The sequence below is a fragment of the Sorex araneus genome, chromosome 4 (assembly GCF_027595985.1).
Source record: "Sorex araneus isolate mSorAra2 chromosome 4, mSorAra2.pri, whole genome shotgun sequence".
Classification (NCBI taxonomy): Eukaryota; Metazoa; Chordata; class Mammalia; order Eulipotyphla; family Soricidae; genus Sorex; species Sorex araneus.
The window spans coordinates 197474807-197493493 of NC_073305.1; the positions used below are offsets into that span (position 1 = coordinate 197474807).

At 62.8% G+C, this 18687-nt stretch overlaps 1 protein-coding gene across 2 annotated transcripts in view; it reads right to left on the reverse strand.

Moving 5' to 3' along the window:
• Positions 1 to 18687, reverse strand: part of SRRM3 (serine/arginine repetitive matrix 3) — a 52650-nt gene continuing 33963 nt past the window's right edge. Inside the window, exons 4-15 of one of the 2 annotated variants that reach the window (XM_055134469.1) lie at positions 16269 to 16403; positions 15699 to 15779; positions 15427 to 15456; positions 14828 to 14890; positions 14711 to 14746; positions 12997 to 13047; positions 12464 to 12568; positions 12183 to 12339; positions 3496 to 3851; positions 2958 to 3182; positions 2730 to 2867; positions 1 to 1315 (exon numbers count right to left, since the gene is read on the reverse strand). In XM_055134469.1, the coding sequence (XP_054990444.1) occupies positions 1087 to 1315; positions 2730 to 2867; positions 2958 to 3182; positions 3496 to 3851; positions 12183 to 12339; positions 12464 to 12568; positions 12997 to 13047; positions 14711 to 14746; positions 14828 to 14890; positions 15427 to 15456; positions 15699 to 15779; positions 16269 to 16403 (1606 nt within the window). In that variant the 3' untranslated portion in view covers positions 1 to 1086. Of the gene's footprint in view, positions 1316 to 2246; positions 2422 to 2729; positions 2868 to 2957; positions 3183 to 3495; positions 3852 to 12182; positions 12340 to 12463; positions 12569 to 12996; positions 13048 to 14710; positions 14747 to 14827; positions 14891 to 15426; positions 15457 to 15698; positions 15780 to 16268; positions 16404 to 18687 lie in introns of those variants that run through there. The other variant, XM_055134470.1, reaches the window with a different exon arrangement.

Sequence of the window (18687 nt, forward strand, 5' to 3'; positions counted from 1 at the left end):
TTGCACACGTGCCATCCGGGCACCGAGTGTTTATTAGAGTCCAACTGTGACCCACTCCACGGAGAGAGGGGGAGGGGGACAGGCGAGAGAGGGGACCCCGACCAGACTCCAGTTGCTCCCCACTCTGCCAACTGCCCTGCGAGACCAAGGAAGACTGGGTGACATCCCTGAGGGCCCCAGGAGGTGGGGCTGAGGGCAGCGAGGAGGGGGTGTGCTGGTGCCCCAGGCCCTCAGTCGGGGGGGGGGTGGTCCCCTCTCTTTCTTCTACTGCAGCACCCCCTCTCTGACAGGAAGTCATGTTCCCTTAGGCTGGCTCTCCCCGTGTCCCCCACCTACCTGACCCTACACTGCCAGCCGCCCTCTCCCCGTACCAGGGGGACACGGGGTCTTGCTCGGCCAGTGGCCACCGACTCTCCTGATCTCCGTGCCCTCAGGGCTGCGTGCTTGTGTGGTCTGTCTGTCCCCACCCCTGCTGCTCAGAGGGCCTGGCAGGTGGGGGCCGGAAGCGGAGTCCAGCCTCTGTTCTCGGGCGAGCTCCCAGCTCAAGGCCCTCCTGGTCGGGCCCTCAGGGAGCCAGGGGAGTGTCTGGGGGAGACCGTGAGCTCCTCTGCAGTTCCAGCCAACTCTCTCCTGCGGCCTGGTGGGAAGGCAGCTGCCCCCCTGCCTGGAAGATGGGGCATGTGGGGGTTCAGCCTTCCCAACGTGCCTCCAAATAAGACCTAACTCCCTGTCTCTGCCCCCGAGGGGCCCGGTAAGGGAGGCTGTGGGCCTTGGGGACGAGCCCCCCAGCTCCCACACTGCCAAAGGTACCCCTGATTTTGGCTGCATGGCGCTGATGTCCCAGCTTGGAGAGCTGGCCTCAAGCAGGAAGGGGCGCAGGTGGCCCCTGTGATCGCAGCGGCTCTTTGTTCCCTGGGCCTGGTGGTCAGGCAGCAGGTGGGGAGCTGGGATCCTGAGAAGCAGCAGACTCCGGCTGCCCCAGGTCTGTAGGGCGCCCCCCCACCGAGGTCTTCCCTGGCCCGGGGACCTCTTGGTGACTGTGGGGTGCGCCCCCCTCCCTCCCGCGTGAGTTTGGGGGCTCTGGGCTCAGAAGCCCCCGCTCTCTGAGCTGCTCCGGCTGTAGTAGCTGGGACTGGGGGTCCGGGAGGGGCTGCGTGTGCGGCTGCGCGTCCCGCGGCTGCGGCTGCTGTAGCTGCCCAGGCTGGGCCCTGGGCTGGGGCCGGGGCTGGGGCTGCGGCTGGAGTAGTCGCTGCTCAGGCAGCTGGAGGACGACGAGGGGCTGGGCCGGTAGTAGGGGATCGGGCGCTTCCTGGCACTGCGAGAGGAAAGAGCCAGTTACCTCCTGCCCTTCCAGGGCCCTGAAGCTCTCGCCACACCCCCCACTTCCGCAGTGGCCAGGGCTCCCCGGCCGTGTTTCCTGCCCTCCAGCGCCTGTGTTTCCATCCTAGGAGAGTCCTCCGTGCCAATTTCACGGGGTTTCCTCCCACCCTCCCCCCACATCCTTGCTCTTCCATGAGGCCCCATTTCAGCGTGACTGAAGAGGTGTCAACTGATACCTGAATGTGGGACTCCCCCCCCCCCACGCGTGCACACACAGCAGCTGCAACGCGCCCTGCGTGCTTCCCCCCACCCCCATGAAACAGGCGGGCAAAAAGTGGGGATGACCCTGGCCACTGCGGCCCCGTGTGTCCAAGCCCTGCCCATCTCCTGGCTCTGCTCCTCACTGAGCCCCCCACTCTCCCACTGAGCCCCCCAGCCCCGAGTTAGTGTGAAATCAGGAAGCTGTGACCCAGAAAAAGAGTGGTTAAGGGGGCATTCTGCCCTGTGGCTCGGGGTTAATTCTGAGGAAGAAAAAGGGGGACATTAGTGGGAGGAGGAGGAGGAGGAGGAGGAGCCGGTGGCAGCCTGGGATGGGGGCCCCTGGGGGTGCTGGATGTAAGGGACCCCTCCGTGCATGGGTGGGGTATATAAGTCTGGGGGTGTCCTAAGCTCGGGGACTTGATATCTGTGCAGGGAGCTTGGGGCCACGCCAAGGGTGGAAGAGATCTGGGCGCCTGGGCACCCTGACTTAGCCCAGGCAGACAGAGCTGGTGCCAACGGGTGCAAGCCCTCTGCCTCTCCCCTCCCACCCCCCACCTGGGGCCATCAGGAGTCTGGGCAGACTCTGACCTCACAGACACTATCCTACTGGAGAAGCTGGCCCCCGTGTCTGTCTCTGGGTGCAGCCCCCCCTGGTGCCCACCCCCCAGGCGTTCACCCCTTCACCCCCTCCTCCAAATCCCTTGGGGCTGGGAGGTGAGAGTGGGGTTAGAGAGAGGAGAGGCGTCCGGATCGCTCACATGGGCGGCCCCCAGCGGCCGGGGGGCGGGAGGTGGGCCACCTGGGCCCCGAGCTGCCCACAGGCCACTCGGCAGGCTGGACCTTCGACGAGGAGAGAAGGAGAAATGTTGTGGGGGCGGGAAGGCGGACGGAAGGGCTGGGTGGCAGGAGACGGAGGTTTAGCGGCTCAACTCCAGCCTGCTGCCCACCCCCGGTCCAAGGGCCTCTCCCGGGGAAGTTCCCCCCACCCCGCCCCGCCCCGCCCCGCCCTCCTGGAGGCCCCGCACACCGGCATCTCCCTGAACTCTCACGGATCCCCGCCGTGCGCTTCCCTGCCCTGAACCCTTACCCGCCCTCCCCTCCGCCTGCAGGACGGTGGCCCCGTGCAGCCACCCCGGGCCTCCCCATACCTGGTGATGCGCCGCGGCTCCATGAAGCTGGGCGAGTCCCGGCGCCGCTTGCGGATGGGCGAGTAGCTGCGGGAGCGGCGCCGGGCGCGGGCGGCCTCCGCCTCGGCGTGCCTGGCGCGGCCTTCGGCGTCCTTGTCCCTGCGGGGGCCCGACGTGAGCCCCGCGTCCCCGCGCCGCGCCCCCGGCCTCTCCCCCGGCCCCGCGCGCGCCCCCGCCGGCCCCGCTCACCGGCCCGCGGCCTTCTTGGGCGACGGCGAGCGGCTGGGGCTGCGGGTCCGCTTCTCCGCCGAGCGCGAGCGAGACTTGGACGGCGACCGGCTGGAGCCCCACGACCGCGGCGGGGGCCCGGGGCTGCGCGACGAGCTCGTGCCGTCGGGGCCGCCGTGCCGGCCGCGCGCGCCCGGGGACGGGGAGGTGCTGGCGGGCCGGGCGCGCGGGGGCCGCTCCTTGGCCCTGGACGGGGCGGGCGACAGGGGAGCTCAGCCGAGGGGCGCGTCCAGCGCGGCGCCCGGGGCTGGGTGGGGGGCGGCGGAGGGCGCGAGTGCCCGCGGAGAGGAGGGGCCGGCGACGGGGAGAGGGTCGGACGGCGGGGTCCTGGGAGTGGGGAGGGGAAAGGCCCGGAGGGGCCGACTTAGATGGGGAGGAGCGGAGGGGAGGGGGAGTCACGAGGTGGGTGCCGGGAGGTCAGGGGCTGGGACGGTGGCCAGGTAGGGGTGAGGAGGGCAGGGGTGCAGGGAGGGGCAGGGCGCGCGGGCCCGCGACTCACCGTTTCCCGTGCCCGCTGTGGCCTCGCTCGGAGCCGGGCTCAGCGCCGGGTCCCGGGGCGTCGCCCCCCGAGTCGCTGCTGGAGCGGGCCCGGCTGAGCGAGCGCGACGAGTCCCGGGGGGCCGCGGGCCGGGCTCGCCGCCGCCCCCTGCGGCGGGGCGCGGACGCCGAGGAGCGGGAGCGCCGCCGCCGCCTTCGCCGCCGCCGCCGCCGCCGGGCCGGGCCCGCGGCGCCGCCTCCTCTGCCGGGCGCCGACGGCGCCGCGCGCGGGTTCGGGCTGCGCTTCCCCCGCGCCAGCGGCGTGGCTGCGCCGGCCTCCGCCTGGTCGCCGGCCCTGGGCGAGGGCGAGCTGGGCTTCTGACGGGAGAGAGGCAGAGAGGGGCCGGGGTGGAGGGGGACAGAGGAGGAGGACCGAGGGCCCAGCGGGAGAGGAGGGCGCGGGACAGAGGGACAGACAGAGAGGGACAGAGCCAGAGAATGAGACACAGGACCAGGAAATGAGACGGCAGGGACACGGAGAGGCAGAGGGAGAGGAAAGAACAGGCCAGGCAGGCAGGAAGAGAAGGAGTGTGGCAGTGAATCAGAGACACAGAGATAGAGAGAGAGGAGAGAGATGAAGATAGAGGAGAAAGAGGGAGAGAGGAGAGAGGGAGGGAGAGAGATGAAGATAGAGGAGAAAGAGAGGGGAGAGAGGGACAGAGATGGAGAGAGATGGAGAGAGAGAGGGCGGAAGAGAGAGGGGGGGGAGAGAGAGAAGACATCCAGCCAAGGGTGAGCCAAGGGCGAGAGGAGACGGAGAGAGGGTGAGAGAAGGAGGGTGGTGGGGGGAGAGAGGGAGAGGGGGCTTTCATCGGGCCCAGGCGGGGGGCCCCATGGCCCGAGCATCGCGCACACGGTTCCCCGCGCCTGGCCTGCCTGTCTCTCTGTTGTTCCACCTTCTGGGCCTCACACTGCAGCTCATGCAAGGTTCTCGGCATGCAAAACACAAGGGGAGGGGTGCGGAGCGGTGGGGGGCTGAAAGGGAGGGGGCTCCAGAACAGATGGGGGCTAGCCTTGCCCCCCCAGGGGACAGACGATCCCGGCAGAGAGAAGAGAGAGGGCAGCCCGGGAGGCCGGACCAGGGCCAGCCCACCAGGCCGGGCCCCCAGCGCAGGGGTGTGGGGGGAGGGAGTGGAGGGGCACACGGCACACAGATGGAGTGAGGGCGGGGGTGGGGCTGGACAACTGAACTCAAAACTGAACCGAAGGGAGGGAGGAAAAACAAATTGAAAAATAAAATCCACAAATGTCATTAGATACCAAACTCAAAAACAAAGCCTGAAACTCCGGGAGGGAAAACGGACATTTTCCTGTCAACACGTCCTTTCCTCGGCTTCGACCCTGCAGAGACCCGTGGAGCTCTCAATAGCGCCCGACTGTCTTTCTGTTTCTCTCTTTTCTTTTTCTGTTTTCTTTTTCTTTTCTTTTCTTTTTTTTTTTTAAAGCTCTGATTTTGTACTTCCCTCTTGGTTACGTCCACTTACCAATAAAGTGGTACTTCCTCCTTTAGTAGGTGTGTAAGAGAAGGGAAAAGTGTGGTAGCATAAGTTCATCATTAGATTCACAAAAATGCAAGAGAGATAGAGAGAGAGAGAGAAACGCAACCACCCCACTCTAGGCTGTGCAGAGGGCGGCAGCGCCGGCTCCGGGCAAACCGCTAGGTCGCAAGACGTCTGGGCTTTTGGGGGGCGGGTGTTGGTTTGTCTTTTCCAGAACTGGAGCCGGGACACGAGGGTGGGGCTCTAGAAAGCCAGAAAGGGCTCTGGCTGGGATCCAGAAGTTCCAGGGCCTGCCTCTACCTCGCTGAGTGACACTAACCCCCTTCCCCATCCCTGGCCTCAGTTTCCCCAACTTCAAAGGGAGACGGTTGGGTTTTGCTTCTGGAGCAAAATATCCCTGGACTTTCTGTGCACTTCCTTTGGGTTCACATCTATGGCGAGGGTCTCTGGACGCCTGTTTCCCTCCCCCAACTCCTCCTCCCGCCATCCCTAGCACCATTTTGGGGCACCACCGAGGCAGATCCGGGGATTCAGCTCTGCGGCCTTAATTTGCATCGCAGTTTTGACTTCCAATAAGGCCACAAGGAGGACGTGTCTTTGCAAGGGCCAGGGACTGGGGCCAGCTTTTGGGGAGAGGGAAAAAAACCTGCCCCCTTTGGGGGCACCGGTGCTGGCACAGAACGACAGAAGTGCCCAGGATGCTGCCTGCCTCCGGCCTCACCACGCTATAGTCCCCAAGACCTCGGGCCATGGAGGCGGGGTCGAGAAAGCCTATTGGTGAAAAGGTGTAGCTGGTTCGTGATTGGTGGCTAAAGCAGCCAATGAGCACCTAGTGGTGGGCGCCGCTCTCCAGCGCTAAGTGGAACCGAAAATTTCCTGGGAGAACTTGCTTGGGGCAGAGGCTGGCAGAGTGAATGGCATCAGGGATCAGGGTGCCCCTCCAAAACCCAACTTGCCTGATCATCATCTCACCCAAGATCGGGAGAGGTGGGTGCTGGGTAGTCCAGCCGTAGGCCCTCTGAGATGGATCCTTTCAGACAGCGCCCGGAGACCCTGGTTCCCGAGACACAGTCCCGCACCCTAGCAGAGGCCTCACAGCTCCCATGGCCCCCTCCTGCGCCGCCCTGGGCTCTGTCATCAACATTCCCTCCAGAAGGAGCAATGAGGAAGGAGCTCCAGACCCCTTATGTTTGTAGCTTCCGGAACGTGGAGCCCCGAAAACCAATGCATAGTGGTCCATACCGAAGGGGTCACCGGGCCCCTCCTTTAAGTAAAGTCTTTAACTTGCTTTTGATTGAACGGTAGCTCAAGGCAAATAGGCAGGAAACGAACCAGGGAGGGGCTGGGCAGCACGTGACTCCTGCTCCACTCTGACTCTGAGCTGAGTCAGCTGCTTGGGGTCTAGGGAGAAGTGACAGTGGGGAGGGGAGCTGGGGGGAGCCAGGTGCCACACACTGTCGGACCCTCTAGACCCCCAGGCTGAGAGTGAGACAGGAATTTGAGGAACCCGAAGATGCCACGAGCCCTGGAGGGAGAGTCCTGTGCTAATCGTGCGCCCCCTGCCGACAAAACATGAAAGTGCACACTATTCCCTTTCTCCCGGTCATCTCTCAGGCCCAGAGGGCAGTAAAGGGGTCAAGTGGGACACCCTGAAATCACCCCGGGTTTGCTGAGGCCTTGAGTAAATAACTCAACCCCGCGGCCTCAGTTTCTCCAGTAGTCAAAGCATAGAGGAACTGAGCTGGGGTCCTTGCTGGGCAGACCAGGAGGGAACAGAGTACTTCAAAGGGAAGCCAGAAGCCCCCAGGAGGACCCCAAATCTGGGTGTGCTCAGGGTGGCAGAGCATGGGAGGCAGGGGCTGCGGGTGAGGTGTCAGAGAGCACTGGGGGTGGGGAACGTCCTAGGGCCACCCTCAAGTTTGACCCTGATGGGGCCCTCACGGTCGCCTGGCGTGAGCTTTCACTTCCAGTTCGTTCCTCTCCAAGCTAAGGAAGCTCCAAGTCCAGACACTGTGGTGGGGGGGCGTCATGGCTGGAAGGGGTCTCGGTGATGAGGGCCCTCCAAGCACCGCCTCCAGAGCCTGCTCGTGGTGACTCCTGCCTGCTTCCTCCCCCTTCTGCCTCACAGTCGGCTAATGCCTGTGTTTCTCTACTCTCGGCCCAAGGGCTGCTGCTTCCAGGAAGTCCTCCAAGACGGAGTGGGAGGAGAGGCCAGACAGTAAAGGCTCCTCTCCATCCCTTCCTCCCATCAGTCCAGATGGGGCCAGGCCTGAGACAAGGGCGAGTGCATGAATGGAAGGTCAGAGGCCTGCGGAGCTGAGCAAAGATCACTGCCCCACTGACTTGACGGCTGAGTGTGCCGTGCTGGGGCCTCCTGCAGTCAGGGCCTCCATCAGACCAGCAGCTTCCTCCTTGCCCAACCAACTTCCTTCTCTGCCCTCCTGGCACTCCCGGAAGAGGTTCTGAGCAAGTGATTTTCCCAGGACCTGCCCAATGTGGTCTACCTTGAGACAAGAGAAGGAGGGTGGAGGCCTATCTAGGTGAGCAGAGAGGGGGTCCCCGCCCTGCGCTCTGACTAGGACCCTCAGCCTGCCCAGATGGACCTAGACCTCCTCCGCCCTCAGGGCCATGAGGGCCAGGCATTCTCCGTACTCCGGGAGCACAGGGTCTCAAGTTTGGAAGGTGGAGGTGCTGGCGGGGGAGAGGGTTCCCTGTCTGGGCTGGGGGAGGGATCCTGGGGGGGTGGGTTTTCTGAGAACCCCTCCAGCCCCCAGGCCGTCCTCCAAACTTTGTGGACATGCCCTCCGAGGCCATGCCACCTTGAGGCCTGCTCAGTGCCTCATCCATGTTCCAGTACCGTCAGACCCCAAAGGTGCAGCGGCGAGGGCCAGCCAAGATGCAGGATGGCCCAGAAGGGCCCAGGAGGAGGGACAGCAGCCCTTCCTCGAGGCGGACCTCAATGGGACATTCCTCCCAAAGCCAGTGCAGGCCCGTCCACGCAGCCCGCGTGGAACCCCCAGGGCTTAGCGGCTACTCCAGGCAACGGAAATCAAAGAGGTTCAAGGGCATCAGACAGAGTGGGAGGGAAACACAAACTCAGAGAGCTAAACCACACACAGAAATGCATTCGACAACACGCTGAGAGAGAGGGGGAGCGAGGGGGGCGGAGGGAGGAGGAGGAGCAGGGCAGGTAGAAGGAGGGGAGGATGAACCAGAAAAGTGAAGGGTTGGGGGGGGTCAAGGGAACCACGGGAGGGCACACCAGGAGACGCAGCTTTGCAGCTCATTTGGAGGAAATGCAAGTTACAAATGAAGACGGTGAAAGAGAAAAGGGGAGATTAACCAACCAGAGCGAGACAGATCTAGAGAGAGAGAGAGAGAGAGAGAGAGAGAGAGAGAGAGAGAGAAAGAGAGAGAGAGAGGCAGAGAGAGAGAACCACATTCAAACCAAGCAGAGAGGTGGGGCTTGCCTGAGATGGGACCAGCGAGCGCACAGCTGAGCCGGGATACCTACCTTCTCAGTGGTCAGGGACCAGGGACAGGAATGCAATAATAAAAAAGAAAAGAAGGTCTCCGCGTGGGGAATGCAGAAGGGGGCCAGACCTTGGCTACGCTGCGCTCCCCTTGGGACTGGCCCGGCCGGCCCGGGCTCCTCTCCCCTCTCTTTGTCCTCAAACCCCACAGCCGCCAAGAGTCCAGCTTTCTCCTCAGCTCTTCCCACCACTGAATTCCTCCGAGGGCATGCAGGAAGCAGCCGATGGAAGGGTGGGCTGGGGGGGACGGGGGTGTCCGGGCTGGGAGCATGGGGGAGGAGAGATGGAGAGGAAGACAGCGGGAGACACAGCAGAGACATGGACAGAGACAAGAGAGACCGTGGGGAGGCGGGGAAGAGACAGGTGGACGAGACAGGAACAGAGCAGAGCTGTTGAGACAAGACGGCAGTGGAGGGATGGGGCCGGGGGTTGTGCATTTAAAAGGGAAGGCAACCTCGTTCCACGGGGGGGGGGGGGGCTTGATCAGCCTCAGTCTAGCCCACTCCCCTATCCTCTGATTTCAGCATCTGAGGGGGTGGGAAATAGGGTCTCTGGGAGAGTCGGAGTGATAGGACAATTGGGAGGGCATTTGCCTTGCACGCGGCCGACCCGGGTTTGATCCCAGCATCCCATAGGGTCCCCCGAGCACTGCTAGGAGTGACTCTGGAGTGCAGAATCAGGAGTGACCCCTGGGGGACAAGGCCAGGGCACCCCCTTCCTAGTTGGTCTCCTTCCAGTATGGTGGTCATTGATTTTTTTCTGGGGGTGCTGGAGAGGGCCATGGACCCTACCTTCTCGGTCATCCCAGGTGATGCATTTGGCACTGGCAATGGAGCCAGAGGGAGGCCGGAGTTCGGGGGGGCTTTGACCCCGGGTCCCGCCCCCCTTCTCAGGGCAGGCTCATGCTGTGGGGCTCCCCTCGGCCACACAGTGCCCCTCTGAGCGGCTCCCGTCCAGTGCTCTTCACTATTAGAGTGAATACATACACTTAGGCCCCCATCGTGTATGAACCGGGGGTTTGGGCTCCAGAGGGGCTGGGAGAGGCAGGGACGGCACCCTGGGCTGGGAGGAGGAAGGCATTTGCTTTGCACACAGCCAACCCGGGTTCGATCCCTGGCACCCCTGAGCCTCACCAGGAGTGATCCTGAGCGCAGAGCTGGGAGGAAGCCCTAAGCACAGCCAGCGGCAGCCCCCAAACCAGAGGGACACTGAGTCACATAAGGCCCACCCAGGCCTGGTCTCAGCTCGAGCAACTGAGAGAGTGGGAGCAGACATCAGTCATCTGGGGGGTGGCTGGGGGAGAGGCAGACACTGAGACAACCAGTGTGCACCCCCTTCTGCCTCCTCTTTTGAGGGGCCCTGGAGTGTGCCTCATGGAACTCCCTCTCCACCTCCAGCTCTACCTCTCAAAAGCTGTGTGACCTAAAGTTGGTCTCTTGCCCTCTCTGAGCTGCAGGTTACTTCTGAGAGTAGAAGAACCCAGAAATCCCTTTGGGGTCCTGGTCTGGGAGGGGCCAACAAAGGAATGTGCTGGGGTTCCCAGTCTCAAGAGTAAGATGGAGAGTTTCTCTTGCCTGGGAGAAGTTTCTGGAAGTTTCTCTTGCCTGGCTGGCTTTGCAGGCCTCACCTATGAGTCAGCTCAGAGGATTCTCCCACTCTCACCCAGGGACCTGGACTAGGCTTGGAAGGTTCTGGATGCCCTGCCTCCGTCCACACGGGTTACACCAGAGGTTACAGTTACAACCAAAGGAGCCAGGCTTCCCCTGGGGGGTCGGGACCAGCCTCTCCCCCCACCCCCGTCTAGAAAGGTGCCCTGGGGTGCACCTGCCATGATGGAGGAGCTGTAGGAGGGGACCCCTATTTTAAAGTTATCTTCCCTTTTAAATTCTGATCACAGAGGGAGAAAATAAGTGTATAGAGAAATGATATGGTGAATGTTCACTTGATATTCCAAACCATTTCCTCGATAGGAGACTCCCCACAGTAACACACACAAAAGCAAGATTCCAGAACAACAGAGAGAGAGAGAGAGAATGAGAGATAGAGAGATAGAGAGAGAGAGAGAGAGAAAAACCCAGACAAAGAGTTTGCATTTCTGTACATCAGGAAAAGAAAATAATAAACTTAAAAAAAGAAATAAGAGAGGGGAAAGGAACACAAACGAAACCAAAATAACTCCCCCGCCCTTCCCTCGGGTAAAGGAGACAAGGAATCACAATATTACCACGTGTCAAGTGGGAGGCTAAAAACACAAACAAAAACATAGACGGGGTTAAAACCGTGAGCGCATCTTTCCATTCTCTCTCTCTTTCTCTCTCTCTCTGTTTTCTTTCTGCAAGGCAGCGTCCAAGAATGCCCCCCAGTCCCCCTCTGTTAGTTCCCCCAAGTTGGTTTGGTGAAGGACAAGGTCAAGAGCCCCAAACCCCTCGTGTCCCGGGGCGGTACCTGATGAGCCCCCGAGCCAGGGGCCAGGGCCAAGGCAGAGACCCCAGAAGGGAGGGGCGCATGTGGGGGCTCCCCCAGGTGGGCACACCCCAGCCCTTCCCTCCCCCAGGCTGGAGTCCAGGCATCCCCCCTCACTGCACATTCCTGGGCTCGCCCAGTGGTGGTGTGTGTGTGGGGGGCACTCTATCTGCACATGCTCAGACCTCCAGGGTTCTGGGGGCACCAGAAGTCGAAAGGGACCTCCTCTAGGCCCCGACTGGAGCGCCCCTCTCCAGGAGGGTGGACAGCTCCCCGAGAGAGGTGTTGTGGGATCACCGTGCCCATGGAGGGGGCACCCTCTCACCCATGGCACCTAGTCCTGGCTGCCCTCAGTGACCGCTGTGTGTCCACTCCTGCCTCAGACCCAGAGCGGGACATTGGTGTGACCCTCTCTGCATGGGCCGCCAGGACCCTGGGCACCCAGGAGGGAAATGGGTGCTTTGAGACTGGCCAAGTCCTCACTCAGTGGACCCTGCACCAAGAGCCTCAAGGACCCTCCTTGGGCTATCCCGGCGGCGGGGGGGGGGGGGGCGAGCAAAGAAGGGGGAAGAGCAGAGCAGAAGGGGGACAGCCAGAAATCAGAAGGACCTGATGGCCACGGCCCTGTTGGTGTCTGGGACAAGTCCGGGGGAGGGGAGGTAGGCCTGCCCGCCCCAGCACCCCCTCCAGGGGGACCCCTCCCCAACTCAGCTGCCAGCTTCTCTCTTCACCACCTCAGGATGGGAGGGGAGCTTTAGGTGTGTCTGGGGGAGTCGTAGATGCTGGGGTGCCTCAGGAAGGATAGGCACGGGGAGTGCACCCCAAGTTTACAGCACCTAGTATGGACGAGGACGGAGGAGCAGGGGCTTGAGAAGGGCAGCCGGAGGGGGATCGAGAGAGAGGGTGAGGGGGGATGGAGGGAAGGGGCTCAGAGAGGGAGCAAAGGTTTTGGGGGGGGGCTCAGTTCAGAGTGATGGGTGGGACCAGAGAACCTGTCTTTCGAACCCTGATCCTGACTCCCACCAGTTTGCAGGTTCCCCCCGCCCCTGCACACCCCATCTCCCTGCTGGGGAGGGGCCCTGGGGGGCGCCGCCGCGGGCGGGCGGGGGCGGCGCGGGGAAGGCGGGAACCGTGGGCGCAGCGAGGCTACGTACATCGGGCGGGCCGCGCGCTCCGCTCCGCTGCCGCCCGCCGCCGCCGTTCTGCCGCGGCGACCCCCATCCGCTGCCGCCCGACCGGGAAGGCGACCGGCTCGCGCTGGACCGCTGGCTGCCCGTCTTCCGCCCGTCGTCTCGGTGCCTGGGACTCGGCCTGGGGTGCGGGGAGCAGGGGGCGGGGAGGCGGCGTGGGGCGCTGCGTCTCCGCCCCGTGCCCGCCCGCTCCTGGGGCACGGGGGTCTGACCGAGGCCCCCCCCTGCCCCGGGGCTCCACTTACCTTCTGGGCGACCTCGAGTCGCTGTCCTGGGAGGAGAGGGCGGGGCTGTTGGGGCCGCTACTGCTGTGTCCGCGGGCCCGCGGGCCTGGGGAGTCCGCGTGGGGCCTGGGGAACAGCAGCAGGCGCCTCAGTCCGCCTGACCCCTGCTGATGCCAGGGGGACACGTGCCTGCCAGGCGCCGGGCTGCCAGTCGCATCCCGCATCCGTGGCCCGCAGCCGCTCTGCATGGCCGGGCCTTGGAGGCCAAGTACCCCTGCGAGTGGTTCCCCGTGGCCCCGCCAAGACACCCCACAAGGTCACTGGGATCACCCCCTCAGCTTGCTGACTCCGGCAGGGGACTCGGGAAATGATCAGGACAGAAGGCCTGAAAGGACGCTGAGTCGGGCACAGGACTGGACCCCGCTCTGATGGACCCTTGACTGGTGCAGGGGCACTGGGCTTCCTCCCTGGGCAGGGTCCTCTCCCCTGTGATTTCTGGGGTTCTAGAAAGTTCTCTTGGCCAAGCAGGGGGGCAGAGAGTGTGGGGGACTCACCTCTTCCTCTCTTTGTTCCTCTCTTTCCTTTTGCTCTTGGAGCTTCGAGACCTGTGGAGAGCAGAGGCGTGGGGACACAGCGAGACTGAGCCCGTGCTGACCTGGGCACCCGGTGCTGTGTCTCTGACACGGGCCCCTGATGCTGCCTCTCATCCCCAGCACAGCTGTCCTCCTCCTTGGCAGCCCGAGGTCAGCGCCAGCCCAGTGCCCCACTCCCACTGGAAGTGCCTTGGAGATGCGTCTCGTATAGGTCCTAAGACAGGGCCCCAACGGGGTGCCGTAGGGGCTCCACAGGGAGTATCACTGTATCCCTATCATCCCGTTGCTCATCAATTTGCTCGAGCGGGCACCAGTAACGTCTCCATTGTGAGACTTGTTACTGTTTTTTGGCAGATCAAATATGCCACAGGTAGCTTGTCAGGCTCTGCCGTGCAGGCGGGATACTCTCCATAGCTTGCTGGGCTCTCCGGGAGGGACGGAGGAATTGAACCCGGTTTGGCCGTGTGCAAGGCAAACGCCCTACCCGCTGTGCTACTGCCTCAGCCATGGGGAGTACCTCACTGTTTCTCTGGGCCCCCAGGGCCCTCAGAAGGGGAGCCCGGCTCTCCTGCCTCTCCTCTCCGATGGGGTTCCAGAGAAAGTTCTAGTAGGTCTTCTTCTCTAGGCCCCCCCAGTGGCTTTACTTTTTTTAATTTTTGTGTCACACCCAGTGATGCGTAGAGGTTACTCCTGGCTCTGCACTCAGGAATTATTCCTGGCGGTGCTCAGGGGACCATATGGGGTGCTGGGAATCGAACCCGGGTCGGCTGCGTGCAAGGCAAACACCCTACCTGTTGTTCTATTGCTCCAGCCCCCCCACCCCCATGGCTTTAATAATTAAAAAAAAATAACCCTCAGGTAGGAAAGAAACTCTTTCTGCTTTGTAGTTTCTCACTGGGGTCCCCATTCCATCTCGTCCCATCAACTCCTGCGGCTCAGCTCCCTAGCTCAGCTCCTTTGCTTTTGACACAAGGATTGGAAGCTTCTAGTAGGTCTCCTTCTCTAGGTCCATCGAGGTCCCAGCAGCCCCTTCAAGGTCTGACCAGTTACGAGAGATGCTGAGAGGCCAGGAGCAGGGGAGCGACAGGACAGCGGGGAAGGCCCTGGCCCTGGCCCTGGCTCAGTCCCCGAGCACCACCAGCACTGACCCCTGAGCGCCACTGGGTGTGACCCCACAAACAGAACACAAACCCAAGAGAGACAGTGGCTGTGCCTCTCACAGGGGCAGAGGCAGGCCTGGGGCCCCAAAGGTGTGGGTTCCAGGTGGCCTGCTGCTCCCCACCCGAGGCTTCAGCCCCCCTATTTCCTGCTGCTTCTGGGGGTGGAGCGGCCACTGGGGGCAGTAGGCATCCACACTGGTCCAGAAGAAGGGGGAAGTCCCCCAGTCCCTGAGCAGGAGCCCCCAGCGGGGAGGACAGCGCCACCACGTGGTAGCCGGGCCCACTGCGGCTGCCCCGTGTCCCCCGGAACTCCACCTCTAGCACAGGCTCCTGAGGCGCCCACATTCTCGCCACACCAGGACACAGCCCTGGAACCGGACCCTCCGGTTCCGTCTGGGAATCCTCGGGGTCCCCTGTGGTGCAGGCAAGGGTGCGGCCCTGGCAGGAGCAGGAGCAGGGAAGGGGCAGGGCTGCCGTGAGGGCTCTGCGCACCCCTCCTTGCCGGCACGGCTCACCTGTGCCTTCTCTTCCTCCGGGACCCAGAGTCGGACCTGCAGGCCACAGAAGGTGGTTTTGAGGCACCTGGGGTGGCTCAGGGGCTCCCGTGCAGGGGGGCTGCCCCCGGAGGGTACCTGTCTCTCCGGTGCTTCTTCACACTCTTCCTCTTCTTGCGCAGGGGTGACGGGCTCCCACAGCTGCCGACAGAGACTGCGCTAAGGTGCAAGGCCTCCTCGGCGGCCTGGGGCCTCGAGCCCCCTGTTGGCGAGTGGCCCTTGCTGTCCCCTCCACCCCCACGGAAGGAGACAGGCTCCCTGGGGGCCACCTGGTGGCAGTGTCACACATGCACACTCATACACTCACACAGACTCCTGATCACACATACCACTCACACACTCACCCACACACTCACACACAAACACAAACTTACCCTCACACATACACACTCACACGCACACTTTCACACTCACACACTTACACACTCACACACAAACACAAACTTACCTTCACACACACACTTTCACACTCACACACACACAAACACACAACTTACCCTCATATACACACACACACTTTCACACTCACACACACACAAACGCACAACTTACCCTCACACACACACTCGTGCATTCACACACACACTCACATTCACTCACACTCACGCGCTCACACACCCACACGCTTACATTCACACACCCACCCTCACTCTCACACCACCCCTCCCCTCACTGACCTGTGCTCTGGCTCTAGTCTCCTTTTTTTGCTGCGGCCAGGGAGAAAGGATAGACAGACAGTGGACGGTCAGTGGTCTGGACCCCCTGGGTCAGGGGAGGGGTCCATGCGGAGACGGGAGACCCAGCAAGCCCCTCACGCTGTGTGGTGGGCTCAGGGCTGGGGAAGGGGTGGAGGGGACAGAGGAAGGAAGGGGGTAAGAGAGGGGAGGCACGCAGGGTGCCCCAAGAAGGGAGGGGTCAGTGTGGGCCCCCCTGCCCCTGTCCCCCTCACCGGCCCCTGCGGCGGCGACTTTTCTTCTTCTTCTTCTTCTTGGGAGGGGGCGATGCTGAGCTGCTGGACCAGTGTTTGGTCCTGGGGGAGAGGGGTGCGGTGAGGAGAGGACTGCCTCGGGTTCCAGCCCTGATGGGAGCCCCCACCAGAACCGTGGGGTCCCCCTGGCTGGCACTCCAATAGGCAACATTGGGGTCCCCGCATCCTGTCCTAGTCGATGTCCAATTTGTAACACTGGGGTCCCCCCCGCCAGCGCCCAGCCCTGCAACGTTGGGGTCCCCCGCCCCGCCCCCTGCCCTGCAGAGTTGGAGTCCCTGGTCCCACCCCGCGCCCCGCCCTGCAGCGTTGGCGTCCCCTGCCCCGCCCTGCGTCCCGCCCTGCAGTGTTGGGGTCCCCGCCCCACACTGCGCCCCGCGCCCCGCCCAGCAGCGTTGGGGTCCCTGGCCCCACCCCGCGCCCCACCCTGCAGCGCTGGGGTCCTCCGCCCTGTCCTGCAGCATGGGGTCCCCTGTCCCGCACCCCCCCCAGCCCTGCAGCGTTGGCTTCCCCCGCCCCCCCCAGCGCCCTGACCTGTAGCCGCGGGGGCCGCGCTCGCAGGCAGCCGGGCAGTCACAGTCCAGCGGGCCGTCGCCGTCATCATCGTCCAGAGGCGCGTACTCGAACCCGGGGTCAGGGCCCTCGATCAGCCGCGGGGTGTCGGCCACGCTGCAGGCGACAGGGACACTGAGCACTCGGGCCCAGCGGGGGTCTGTGTGGCACTATCCCTAGAGAGTCGGGGAGACTCCGGTCCTCCTATGGGGGAGGGGCCCCCAGTGTCCCTTCAGCCCCGTGTCAAACCCTGCACCTCACCTAGCTCCAGTCCTGTCCCTGCACCCCCAAATCTGCCTCCGAGAGACCCCGTCCCCTTGGGTGGTCTCTCTGACCCACTGATGAGTCAGCCTCCTGCCCCTCACTCCCCCAGGCGACAGCCCCCTCTGCAGCACCCTGCACCCCAGACTCTCCCTCAGAGAGGGCTGCCTGCACCCCAGGGCCTCGGGGGCTGCCCACAGGCACTGTCCCTGAAGGTGTGGGACCACCGCAAGCTCTGAGGGGCCCCTCGCATCTCTGTGACCTGCTGTCCTCTCTTGGGGCCTCTTCTCCAAGAGGAGAGTCATCCCTCCCCTTTAGAGCACTCTGTCCTCCAAGGCCCAGCCCCCACAGAGCCACCCCACATCCTGGACTTCATTCCCCAGAGGGGCCGCTGGCCCTCCCCAAGGGGGCTCTGCCCGGTGGAGGTGAAGCTGCCCTCGCTCCCGGGTGCTGCCTGTTGGCTGGGGGGCAGGGGGGGAGAGACAGAGAGAGAGAAATATATAGAGAGAGAGAAATAGAAAGAAGAGAGAGGAGAAAGGGAGAGAGAGACAGAAAGAGACAGAGAGAGGGAGAGAGGAAGGAGGGAGAGAGGGAAGAGGGAAGCAGAGAGAGAGGGAGGGAGGAAGAGGGAGGGCAGAGAGTGTCCTCCAAGTTTCCCTTGCCCAGAGGGCTGGGACTTGGCATGGGCCTTGGGTCACCCGCCGGGCCTGGATCCAGGCGGCACTTAATAAACAGTCGGCCTCTAGGTGCCCATCCTGGCAGCCAGAAACCTCCAGAACTCAGCCACCGCCATGCTCATAGCCGCTCTCCACACGCCTGGGCTGAGCCTCATCCCTGAGTGAACGCATTTTCGGGTGCGTGACACCTCATACTTTACACCACTAAGATCCCAAGGGTAGCGCGCCACATTTGATGGGGCCTAGAGTAGAAGGCAGCCAGGCCTAGGGGGAAATATATTTTACAGATATATATGTATACATATATGAGCACACAAGGTTCAAACCTTTAACATGTTAGTAACCTCTTATAGAAGGGCTTACTGGCTCCGGGGTGAAATACAACAATCTTCACACACTTTCCTCTAAAAAAACCTTTTTGGGGTCATTTTTAGCAGATTATACATAACAAGCAATACAAAATAAATTATTTCGGTTCTGCTTTGGGGGCAGGGTTTGGGGTTCGGGATGGAAATATCTGGAATATGATGGTGGGAAAGTTTAATGGTGGTGGGATTGGTGCTTGTATATTAGATGTAATTAAATATTGTGAACTATTTTATAGAGATAAAATAAATTTAAAAACAAACAAACAAAAAGAACCAGTCGGTTTATGGGGCTGGAGCCATAGGACGGCGGGAGGGCACTGGCCTTGCATGAGCTTGATCCCGGCACCCCATATGGTCCCCAGAGCACTGCCAGGAGTGATTCCTGGGTGCAGAGCCGGGAGGGAGCCCCGAGCACCACCAGGCTTAGCCGCCAAACAAACGAAGAAGAAGGCACCGCTTTGAGGAGCCTCTCCCAGGAGATTCTGCCTGTAAGACCCCGAGGACGGGGACAGGTGGGCGCCACCACTGCCATCAGGGGACCTTCCCCTCCCCTGGCCACTCACAGGAGACAGAGTGGGGGGCCCCGGCTCCCCGCCCTGGGGAGTGCTCCCGGGGCTCTGGTGAGAGGCTGCAGTGGCAGAACCAACTGTGTACTGGACACGTCGCCGCCCCCCCCCCCCAGGCCAGGCCCCGGCCACGCCCTTCACACCAGACTTGCGGGGTGTTTGGGGATAGACTCATGTCACTCCTCACCTTGCAGAGCCGCCCCCGCACTCTCTCACTCCCCCCCAACACACACACTCTTCCCCAAATCAGTGGCCGGCCGCCTTCGTCTCCGGGGGGCGGGGGGGGGGCTCCCGTCCACCCTGCTTCCCTGCACACCCCACACAGCTTGTGGGCACACCCAGGCTGACACACACAGCAAACCTCCGGGCACTTGCCACGGCGATCTGTGGGTGAGCCCGTGGGGGTGGGGGAGGAAGAACCTGCCCTCTGGGGGCACCCTCTGTGAGCGCCACGGGTCTGGCTGATGGATCGGGCAAGCGTTCCTCCCCCACAGGCTGAGTTGGGCTCTGGGCACCCAACTCTGCACCA